This window comes from Telmatherina bonti, assembly GCF_933228915.1.
Source record: "Telmatherina bonti genome assembly, chromosome: 14".
Classification (NCBI taxonomy): Eukaryota; Metazoa; Chordata; class Actinopteri; order Atheriniformes; family Telmatherinidae; genus Telmatherina; species Telmatherina bonti.
In genome coordinates, this window is record NC_136612.1 from 27,990,225 (window position 1) to 28,002,611 (window position 12,387).

The window sequence follows — 12,387 nt, forward strand, 5'->3', positions numbered from 1 at the left end:
TTCATGGACTCTGGTCTATGTATATTTGTCTGTTTGCCAATGTGTCTTATTGTCATAAGTTATGCAGGCAAACTTGCCAGGTTTTTTCCCTTAACATTCAGTACTTTTTCCTTAAATATGTTTTTTTTTTTTTTATCGTGGAAAACATTAAGAAGGAAAAATATTCCATTCTCTTATATGTCCACTGTTTTCCAGCACACTTGCTATGCAATCACTTTTAGTCATTGCACACCTGTTTGAGACTTCAGAGAAGCAAACCTGATCAACTCACACTGACATAACAGGATAGGCTACCAAAACATGCAACCCAAATTACAGTTTACTGTTGTTAGATGCTATGCAACATTTAGCAGAGAACAGGTGTGTAACAGGAATACACACAGATTTATGCGAGTTACCACTAGATGTCAGTATAATCCAATAGATAAGGCACAACTAGGACAGTCATGATATTGTTTATGTAATTTAGTTCAAATGAAAACATTCAACTTACTTATGAATGAGTTTTTCTCTTTCAGTTGCTACTTTAAGATTTCAGCTGGATATATTGATGGGTTATATGTCATTCTTCCCTCTCAGCCCTTGCTCCATACTCTGGGGTTGGTGACTGTGGTTGGTCTCTCATCATGGCTGATTTTTCCGATAGAGTCACCAGGTAGCTGTACCTGTGATGTGTTTCCACTGTGCTGCCTTCTGGTGGCTCCATATTTTCTTCCCTCTTTCCTACACATACAAATATATAGATATTTCTTTTTTTTTTTTTTCTGAGCTGCTGCGATGGATCACTGAATATTCATAAATCAATGGTGTTCATCTTAATGTCAGTCATGCATAACTAATAGTAGCTTTTGAATATGTAAGCTAATCATTTCACCTTTTATGATCTGACTGAGAGGTTTTAAGCTTGTGGTCCTGGATAATTTATATCTGCTTTTAACCATGAATAAATTGTTAACTATTATAAAATTGTGGATTTAAAACCGATATTTTGTTGTTGAAACCATGAGTCAAAATTGAGGGCTTTTTTTCCGTCTGCATCTTCATTATCATCTCACCTTTCATTGCCTTGATTCCATTTTAGATTTTTGTTGATCAGGGTGCATCTTTGTTTATACAATAGTCAGGCCTTTAACAAACAAAACACTTCTAAAAGCCAGTGATTTTCATTCATGGTTTCAGTTCCTGCTGGACTGATAATCACATGGGCAAGCACAGGAAGTGTGCTGACAAAGCTGAGGAAGACACACCCTCTGCTCCCCAACAATGAGCAGCAAGGACTTCCTTTATAGATATAATCAATCAAAGATACAGTTCCCACACTCTGCATGTGTCTTCTTTTAGTGCGTTCACCATCTTAGTATGTCTTCCAGAAGTAGAAATGCTAACTGATTCTGTAAACACAATGAGAAATAAAGGTGTAAGGTAACAAATAAAAAAATAAAAAAAAGTGCAACTTTCTGCTAGAATCACAAAAATGTGCGGTATTAGACAGAAAAACAAGCTCCATGACATTCCATGCTCTTCCTTTCCCAGCTCCAGTAGGATCGGCATGCTTGATCAATACACAGCTGTGTTTTGATGGTCCCAATGTTGGAATGGATCTATTTGAAGGCTGATGGTAAAACCTGGAGATCCACTGGTTTAAACCTGACAGTGTTTGCTGCAGGATTCAGTGATGCCTTACTGTATGCAGCCATGACTGGCATCCTGCCACAGGAAACTGTAGCAAACCTCAATGGAAAAAAAAAAAAAAAAACTAAACTAAAACATGTTATTTTAAAATACCTTTGCTGTTTCATACTTGCTGATGCAGCCTATTCTGTATTTCACTTTCTTTTTCACTCATGTTGAAACACATTTTACCATCAGTCAGGAAAAGAAAAGATGTTTTGTTCCCTCCACCAGTCCTGATCAGCACAAGAAATCTTTTCACTGATTAAAGAAGGACTATTCCGAAGACATATAGTAACTCTAGATAGATCAATGAACCCCCATGCCCGCCTTAGAAAGGCTGACTGGTCACATCTTAAGGACGAGTGTGTTTGTAGACTGGTCGTCAGAGGCCTTTTTATATTGAACTGAGACAGCTAAGTCGAGTGAGGAGGCTTTTAAAGGCGGAAGTTTTGCTGAATTATTTCTGAGAATGCATAATACATGATCCTGGGAGATCATGGGGGAAAGTAGAGGGAGCAGGGAGCGAATGAGGAAAAGAAAGGGTTATGAAATCTCTCCAACCTTCTCTTCCAAGAAAACACTGCCTTGGTATACCAGCGAGCATTATAGTCTCACATCTTCCTTTCAGTCCTTCTTTCTGCAAGACTGAAGGACTGACTTTAGTCATTTAAAAACGAGCTGGGCTCCAACGTTCCTCGTATATCTCTACAGCAGGTTATTCCCATCCGCAGACCTGAAATCAAGCTCACAGATGTGTTTTGACTCCAGATTAAGTCACTTATCTCAACCAAGGTCTGTGAAAATATCCATTTAGGAAAAAAAAAAACCATCCTTGAAGAAAATGCTTTACTTCTACAGACTGTTTCACACTCTGCCAAAACACGGTGAGGCTGTGTTTTGTGCAATCAATCTCCTGTGCGTGTGTGTCTCACCCTTTTCCCTTGGTAGCATTTCCTCATCGTTTGCAGTGTTTATAGCAACTCAAATATGAAGTAAGGTCTGCTTTTTGTAAAGACGATGCTTTAGTTCTAATCAAGTCAGCTATATTTAATAATTATGAACAGAGCTCATGCTCTGATGCACATGACTCCTCTTGGACTGACTGATTATGATTTGATTTGCCTTCTCAGATTATGAACGGCATTGCATTCACTCAGCTTACTGGTCACGTTGTGTTTTATAACGCAAGTTAGCTTGACATTAAATGCTACACCCTACATTGCTGTGCTCTTTGTTGGACTGACCTCAGAAATGTCAGCAGGGGCTGTCGCTGTTTTCTGAATGCAAACAAACAGGACGAATTGCATCAGCATCCCCTGTTCTGTCTACATGCTAACTTTCTACAAATCAATAACTCAGATGAGGGAATGGTGCGGGGATTGGAAGAATGAAGGACTATACTTCAAAATTACAGATGAGTGTAAATTCTTGTGTTAGCATTTCTTTTGAGGTGAAAACAAAACAGTATATGAAACATGATTCATTCTTATATGTTGATGCTTTTGAAGTAAATTGGTACCTACTGTTATAGTTGTTCTATATATCATAGTGCCACTGAACACAGCATCTTCAAGGCATGTTGTGTGCAGAGCTTTTACCATCATAAAGGATCCTTCTCACCCATAAGAGGGTGACTTTCTAACATCCGGCAGGAGGTTTTGCAGTGTCAGGATCCACGCTGCATGATTGTGCAACAGCTTCTTGCCTAAAGCTGTTAGAGGACTGAATTTCCTGCTATCCGACACCTTACTTTAGAACAACTCGCTTCCCAAACCCCCCACCACAAAGAGTAGTCAATGACTTTTCCACCACAGGCAGGCAATAGCAACCACAAAGATCACAGGATGGACATCCAAAATAAAAAAAAAAGTCACTATATCCAAACTGGACAAAGTTCCAGGCCACGATATTACTGTATGTTGAAAGGTTTTAACAACATATGATAAGTCTTGTCTCTGCATTTCCCCCAAAACCAGCGCAATCACCTGGGGGAAATGTGGACAACTCTCTTTGATATACAGCACTTAAAGCAGGAGTTGGTCCTGATCATCCAGTTGCTGCTGCTGCACTGACCTTGAAGTGTCACTCTGCACCGCTTCAGGAAGGTTTTGGCACAGTACTCTGTTCTCTATCACTGTCCCCCTGATGATTATGACCTAACTTTCTTTTCCAACTGGACTCCATCATATATTTTTTTCTACTACAAGTGAAAAGAATCAAAGTTATAAGAAAAATGAAGAGAAGTTTCTTTCTGAGAGGGTTGGTCTTTGTAGCAAACAAGACCAACAAACATCGACAACTTAAAGAAACTTAAGAAATTCGACATAAAGAGTTACAAAATGATTAGATAAAGAGGAAAATGTGACTAAACTGGGTTTACCTTTTGTCATCCTTGTTATTATTTTTTAATAAACTGGCTTTCCTGAGCCCCCTCTTGTGGAAAGCATGCAACTTGTCATAAGGCAGAGTTTGTGTCGATGTTACACACTTTTAGGTATGTTACGTAAACAACAATGCTGATCAGACTAAGTATTTGGCAGGTGTCCTGAACATTTATGGCTCTACTCTGAACCCCCTACATGTCTACTTACGCAGTCTTTATAAAAAGGATTGCGCGCGCACCCCAAAGAATCAGCGATTGCGCGCGCAGGAGCCTGCTGGATTTAATTGTGGTCTCCTCGCAAACGCGCCTGTGTGTGTGTGTGTGTGTGTGTGTGTGTGTGTGTGCGTATTGCGACTGCGCTTTCGCCGTCTTGACTCTGTCCCGCGGATGCATGTGAGAGGGGAAGCTGTGCTCTTTGCAAGCACTGCAAAACTGTTGAGGTGCGCGAGGCGATGCGCGCGGCGGAGTGTGCAGACGCAGGCGAGTGGAGTGAGGCAGATTTGTGAAGACAAGGGGGACGAAAGTGCACGCTGACCACGCAGAGAGGACACCAGAGAGATTTGCTTTTAAGTCTGTGTTCCCAGTCTTTGTGAACACACACACACACACACGCCCCCTGAAATCCTCCAACACAGGAGGGTCGCGTGCGTTACTGTCTGCTTCTTATTTAACCAGAACTGTTGAGTGAGATCAGCTCCGCTTCCAACGATGGACCAGCTGAAGCAGTAATCCGCTGAAGAAGACGAGCTGCCCCGGACGCCAGCGAATCCTGCGCGCTTTAAGAAAATGGGTTGTTTTCACGTGAAGGGGGAGCTGGCTTTGCTCTAACACCGGCGGATCATGGCAGGGGTACACTCTTCAGATGCCTTGTCAGGACATGTTTTGGAGTCTTCCCTCAGCGCACCAGCAGGGCAGGGTGCGACCAACGTCGCGGGGATCACCGGCGATGCGGCAGCTCTGCCTCCCACCGCCACGCGGACGTACTTGGAGGTGTCGGCCGCTCAAGGCTACGGGGCTGAGGGAGTTTTTACCAATGGTCGGCACAGGGAACACGGCAGTCCACGGATCGGGAGTGGCAGCCGTGATAATTCCGCGGAGAGAAGTCAGGGAGCTGGAAACGCTCCATGCGGTATCATGAAGGTTGGTGTGATTTGGAGCCCTTATTCACATTGTCAGAGATTTTCAAGGTGACACGAGGGAATTTATTTAAGTGTTTGTGCAGCAGCGAAGCAAATAGCTGTCTTTCAAGTGGAGCTTATGTTCCAGGGCGATCTGGGGATGTCCTGAGTTGTGCAGAGTTCCTGGATACACCCACAAAGAAAATAAAAAGAGAGAATTCCACTGCTTGTTGAAGTTTGGCACAAATAAAAGGTTTCCCCCCCACAATGTAGTAGCATCTGAAAGGCGTGAAAATGTGGCCTATTGAGAGCATCTGTACTTTCAGGTTCCTCTCCTAAAGATACCAAACTCAGATGGGACTCAGTTGGTCCTGAAGCCAACATCAGAGGTGAAACTTGCAGACACTGTAGAGTGTAGTTGTGTTTATTTATGCTTTATGAGGGTTAACAGTTGTGGTTGATATTTTATTTTTATAATGAGGTAATTGGTTTAAAAGTTTTCATCAGCTGAGTTTCTGTGCCAGTTTTTTTTTCTAATAAAAGATTGTTGATAGACTCAAATGAAAATCTGAATCCCTTTCCAAATATATACTTGGTTTTCAAGCTTGGAATTAACTTTTTCCCCTCATTTTAGGTCTGTCCATAATAGATAGTGTGATTAAAATATTTTTAATGGCAACCCAGCCCTAATTAGTGCTTTCATTACTGGAGGTTAATTAACTGGTCTTCCACAAACCAGTATAGGCAAGACAGAGAGTTTTCTCATGATACACATCCATACATATGTGTGTGTGTGTGTGTGTGTGTGTGTGTGTGTGTGTGTGTGTGTGTGTGTGTGTGTTAACCCATATTACCCTTTTAATACAGCAGAATGTCTTGGTTTTGCAACTCGGTGTGCAATCTGTTAAAACAGCAGAATTTCTCGTGGGGTCCTTGATGGAGATAGAAGTGTGTAGGTGGGACATGATGGAGAGTTGCATTCTGTTATGTCAGATCTAGTTTGCATAGCAACTGTTTAAGAGAAAAAATATGAAGCTATCAGACACCTCAGGGAATTCTCTGATTTTTTTTCTGTTCCCTGTAAATGTGGATTAAAATTAGGCATTCTCCCACAAGCATAGAAATCAGCTGCCAAATGCATAGTTAAACCTCACTGAACCAGTACAAGACTGGTTTCATGCTGTCAAACCTGTAGCATCCAAATAAACTGTATGTTTTTCTGCTGGTTTTTAAGTTCCTTGTGTCAGAGTAAAGATTTTTCTAAAAAAAACAGTTATGAACATGTAAAAGCTGAAAAATGTTTAGTATTTTACATATAATGTATGACAGGCTGTCTGTCTTACTAAAATAATCCTTGTGATGCAATTTTACCTTTTAATTTAATTCTGAAAACTATCAATTAGTGTTCTGACATTGAAGTTATGTTTATAAAGCCATATTTTAGCATACACAACATGTCAGATGACATTTTACAATTTCATGGAAAATATTGTGTAATTATTTTAAGTGATGGCAACCCATCTGACAAAAAAAGGTGGAACAAGGGCAAGAAAAAATTGGAAAACTAACTTTCACAAATATAAAAAAAAACCCAAAAACTGGAGGAACATTTTACAACTAACTAGGTAAACAGATCAGTGTGTGAGAATTAGTCTTAACTAGTTGTTAAATTTAATGCAAACAACCGAGTGGGGCTCTCTGGTCCCTCACTGTTTAAGCTTGTTAGTACCAGAACCAAAGCTGCAGAGAGTCATGAATCTGAAAATGTCAACATCTTGCACAAGTTGGAGTGTCCCGTCAGGTGATGAGTTACAGAATGATACATAACTCCTATTGATGCTGATTGAAGCATGTCCTCCAAGTATTTGGTACTAATAGCTAATTCATCATGTGACTAGAGCAAGGCCATCAACCCCCACCTCCCTTGACAGATCACCTGAAATAAATTATTATAACAGGAAAAGCTCTGAGAAAATATGGTATGACTTCTGCGAAGAGTAACAGCAACTAAAAACTGTTGCAAAGCAGCTTTTTCACTGTAGGCTAGCTAACAAATTAGCATCTCTGCCTTTTTATGTAGCAAGTAACAGTAAATTATCTGACTCAAATGGGAAGATAAAGTAGTAGCTGGAATAACTGTAGTGTATCTAATGCAACACCCCAATAAACTCCACTGTTGTTAGGTTGTTTTCTCCCTGTTATCATTACTTTCTCTTTTATCAGCTTTTTTTCCCCTTCCCTCTCGTAGCGGAAAGGAGTATTTCAGTGGTAAAGGGCAAGTTGAATGATCCACGGTCATCTTTGCTTTTCTCTCCTTCTCCTCCAACAGCACACGGGGATTCAGGCTGAAATGCGTAAAGCTAACATGTTTGTCCCCTTTTGGCTACCGTATTTAAAGATGGCAATGCAACATGGCAGCCATCTGTTGGATCCGCCATCCTTTTATTTTGAACATTTTACATGTTTTTTGGGGGAAATTTAGTTGTTTAACTTGAATAACATACAATTATAATGATCTTCAGATTCAAACATAGAGAACTAATTTCGATGGTGACGGTGTTGGTAGAAAAAAAAGACAAAAAAACAAAACAAAATAGAAAATAGTGTTTTTAGGTGGATTTTTTTAATTTCACTTCTTTTCTTTCTCCACACAATTTTACGGACATGAACTTGGCTGATTGGGTGAGTTGGCCTTGATCGACTCTGTAAACACAACAGTTTCTCTATTATTCTTCAGATGCACTTCAGATGGCAGTCACAGCTACTTCAGGGGACATAAAACTATCACCGTACTTCCAGTTTGTTGTCATATTAATTGACATTACATGTCCAAATACTTCATAAGTCCATCTGTTGCTCTTTTTTAACTTGTTTTGTCCAGCATCATAGCAAACAGGATGATGGTCTGGCTGCTGTGTTGTGCAGAACAGATCTGCTTTGGCAAGAGGAGCTTTATGGCTATACGGTTCGACCCCTCTTGATAACAAAGCATTATTCTTGATTTTTCAAATTGTTTATTGAGAAATTTACATTTTAGTGCTGGACTTGACAAGATGGGCGAGGGCAAAAATAAAAGGAGAGAACAAACAGAAGAAAAAAAGAGGGAAGAGGAGAACAAGGAGACAAAGATATGTCAGCTGGAAAGCAACAGCATCAGCTGTTCAATCTAAACAAGAAAGACCAGACAACCAGCTGCTGCACCATTCTCTTCTTCTTGTGCCAGTTTAACTTTTGCATGGCTCCATTTTGTTATTAAAACATGCATTTGCTTAGTGTTGATCTCATGCCTGCTTGGCAAAATGCCTTTGAGCCTTTAACTGATAGATATTGAAAGCAGGACTGTAAAACACTTAAAAAGATGCTCTACATGTTAGTCTGGACAGGGTGCACAATGTTCAAGTGGTGCATGGTGGGAAAATGGGTCAGTCACTTTGTTGAAATGTTTCGTGTACAGCTTCAGCACACCCACTCACTCTTGAACGGCACATTGCGTGTGTGCTTGAGCGGAGGTTCGAAAGGTGAAGGGGGCTGTGGGTCCATGGGAATAGCGAGGCAAATGAGCAATTACAGCACCGCGTTACCTCATTAACTTGGCCCTCAACATGCAAATCTTGGAAGGGAAGAGTTTGCGTGTTTGTCTCTTAAGCCGGCACCCAGCTTTGTTCTCTTGTAATTTCCTCAGCAGGGTGACAGTGTCATGGTGGAGAGACTTCAAAGTAGCTTCAAGGGGAGTTTGTGATGTTATGTAATGCTGGACTGTGGACAGCTGCAAGTCCGGCTCCTTCCTGGCTGCAGGGGGAGAGGGAAGAGACAACTAACACAACTAGTGAAGGAGCAGTCAGGATTATTTCAAGATAATTATCATATAAGCATTTTCTGCATATTGCCCATTATTTTTTATTCACTGCCTTTTTCATCTGCTCTGTTAAAGTGTGTTAAAGGTCGAAAGATAAGATTCCTTCATAAGCAACACTAATGTCGACACTGAATTCCTGATTCATACATCTTTGCGCACTGACACACACTATCAATGTGTAGATCCTCCTCCCAGTTATACACTGTCTTTACCCTGATAACCAGTGCAGTAAGTCTATGGTTTCTATGTGATTAAATGTTATAGAAAGTGAATAAACTCACATGGAGGTATAGAGTTTTGTGTAACATTCCTCTGACACTTGGGTTTATACACTGCACACAGTGTTACGTTTTTATTAGATTGCTTCTGCCTCTTGCCATCATGTCCCTAATGTGAGATTTTTCTGATCCTCTCAAGGAGCAAGGACATCTCCGTACAAGTCTGAACTAATGTCACTGATTACGTGCAGTATCATCGAATCATCTGAGATGATAATGAGAATGCGAATAAAAGCCCGTCTCTTTGTTTATCTCTCTGGTTTTACGTAGAATAAGAACCAGAAATTGAATTTAAGGTAATGTAATATGGCTAGAGATAACGAGAGTTAGGGTAAGATGCGTGTCTGTTTTACGGGATTTCAAAGAGCATAAGTAATTCCCATGTCTCCTGCAGCTGCAAGCCGAGCTGAACGCTTGGATATTTTTGGAAAACAGAGAACTGCACTGCGTGGAATAAGAGACAGCAGAAGATGTGAAGTGGTGATTACAGATGTCTGGAGCTGCTGAATCATCGCTCCCTCACTTGGCTGGTTTTCACAAAACAGCCATCTGGAAAATACAAACATCTCAAGTATATATTTGAATGTACAGTTTAGTATCAATAAGCAGGGAAAAGAAAGAAAGAAGAAAAAAAAAAAGTTTTGTAAAGGCCCCTCACCCAAAAACACTAAGCTGAAGACACATAAGTTGTGTTTGTGGAGCAAAGTTGATTAACATCTCGCTGGAGTGAATTTAATCAAAGAAAAGCTGTGATTTATGCGATTCCTTCTGATTTAAAGGCTTTACTGTACATTAGACACGGAGGAAATGCTTGTCTCTCCGACAGGCTTTCTGTCTTGAAGTCGTCTTTCTTCAAAGATCAGAGCAGAGGAAGGAGTTTAAGTGTTGTGATGTTTTTGAGGTTGGCTTTGAAGTACTTTCTAGAAACAGCAGCAGTGAACAGACGTTCCTTTTTTTGGGGCGATGCATAGATTTTCTTTACCTACAACATCTATTATGTGACAGACTGTTTTCATAGCTTGAAAAACAAGGATGTGGTTTATTTGAGTGCTCCTTTTTTAAGCAGCTCTGTCTCTGTGGTCATCTTTATAGAGAGGGGGAGCTTCCTTGAGTCGCCTTCTAATCCTTCTCCTTAATTCCTTAAGAACAATCACTTGATCTAGAGCTTCAATTACCCATGTGTCAGATTGCACAAACAGTTGATTTGATTCAACACCACGCGGGTGTGTTTGGTATGTCTTATCTTTATTGTCTTTGAGGGACATGCACAGAGGATATGACACTACAGCACATGCAGGCGGCCTTCAATTTGCTTCATTTATCCTCATGGTGGAGAAAAATCTGAGACACTCTGGATAGGACATTGGTCTGATCAGAGGATGTATTAGTTTTGCAGACTGAGCCAGGCCTTTCAGAAGAACTGTTGTACAGATGAGTAATATTCAGATTTGTCAGGCGGGATGTCTGCCAGGTTCATATGTGCCAGAGGAGCACTGGTGTGATGGATGAGAGGGATTATAGGTCTGCTATAGCTGCTTCACCTCGCTTTACTTCTACCTGTTTCTACTACCTGCTTCCTCTTTTTTTTTTTTTTTTTTTTTTTTTTTGCTTTCACTATGCAGTGAAGCCAAAAAAAAATGATGAAACAGTTTGCAATTATGCAGTAGCCACAATAAAAAGTTGCACGCATTGGTTTTTATATTGCTGTGTGAAAACAATGTGAGTTTTGGTTCAGTTTCCCAGCAGTTCTGGCTGTGACAGTGCAAATGATTTTCCCCGCTTACGGGGAAGGAAAACCAGAGGAGACTGTTTCTTTGAGTTTCTCTCATTACACATCTTAATTAAACAGAGGAGAAGATGATGGTAGCAGGTAATACCAGCACCAGTGTCCTTAACGACGTCGCTTTATTTACCCAGACAGTCAATCTGTTGGCTTTGCGCTGCTCAAGGGGGAGAGCTCTGTCTTTACATTCACACAGTTTTATTCATCTCCTCCTCATTCTGCTCAGGGCAAAGTGTGGACTTATCTGTGTGCCTTAGATCAGGACAGGGAGAGAAACTTTAGGAGAAGGAACAGTGTGAAAGATGAATTATAAAAAAAAAACAACAGAGGTCTTCGTAAGCATGCAGAAATGTGCCTCTGTACATACATGTGGTAAATGTGACGGTGTTGACTGTTGAATGGTGAATTCAACATGCACTTCTTGAAAAATGCGACTTAATTATGACTTAAAACCGTTTCCAGATGCTTCCAGAGAGAAAACAGTGATCTGACAGAAAACTAGTAATAAAAGGAGATACAGTGAAGCAGATATTTGCAGGAGGAAGGAAGTGATGCAACTTCTGACCATCTGTGTGGCTCTGTGCTAAATCATGTCAGAGCTGGTGTTAGCACATCATACACACTATTAGCTGTTAAAAAGAGCAGCGTATATACCTAGTCTGAGCTGCCTTTATCAGACGTGTAGGTTGTCTTCAAAGAGCTGCTTTCAGACTTAATTTTCAGGACAAAAATTGTCCTGCAGTGAAAGAATAATAATAAAAAAAAAAGAATTGATTTTGATATTGAGCCACTATAAGGCCTACTTAAAGTGAAGTGCATCGTGCTGGTCTCATTATGATCAAATTTCACTGCAAGATGAACGTAGCTGTCATAGAGAAGCGTAATACCTCATTCAGGCCCACACAGTTAGACTGGTAAAACAGCCACCGCCGCAGTTATCTGTATGGATCTCCATTCTGGCTTCTGGTTGATTGGGTTGTTGGGCGCGCAGTTAGGATGTCAGTAATCTACATCTTTCAAACATTACTTAGCGATGTTTAGCAACGTTGTTTTGAAAGAAACTAAACAAATACATGATTGCCTGGAGGAGCTTCACATTTTCAGCTGTAGCTGCCATGTTTACGCCAGCGGGTGCAGGCCAGACTCTTACTGACATCACTGATAAAATGATTTCTATGTGTCTTTGTAGAGCTGTGCACGGTGCATGTCTGATGTCTGTAAATGCTGTGTGTTTGAACTCCTATGGATATTTTTTTCTTTTAATGCTGCATGCTGTCTTAAATTTTCATCTCCTT

The 12,387-nt window shown here is 40.6% G+C and overlaps 1 protein-coding gene across 1 annotated transcript in view; it reads left to right on the top strand.

Moving 5' to 3' along the window:
• The first annotated feature begins 4,533 nt into the window (after positions 1-4,533).
• The window catches only part of LOC306765283 (inactive phospholipase C-like protein 2), a 60,547-nt gene continuing 52,693 nt past the window's right edge, over positions 4,534-12,387 (top strand). The window contains exon 1 of the mRNA XM_079252690.1: positions 4,534-5,197. Within this exon, the coding sequence (XP_079108816.1) occupies positions 4,898-5,197 (300 nt within the window). The 5' untranslated portion in view covers positions 4,534-4,897. The remainder of the gene's footprint in view (positions 5,198-12,387) is intronic.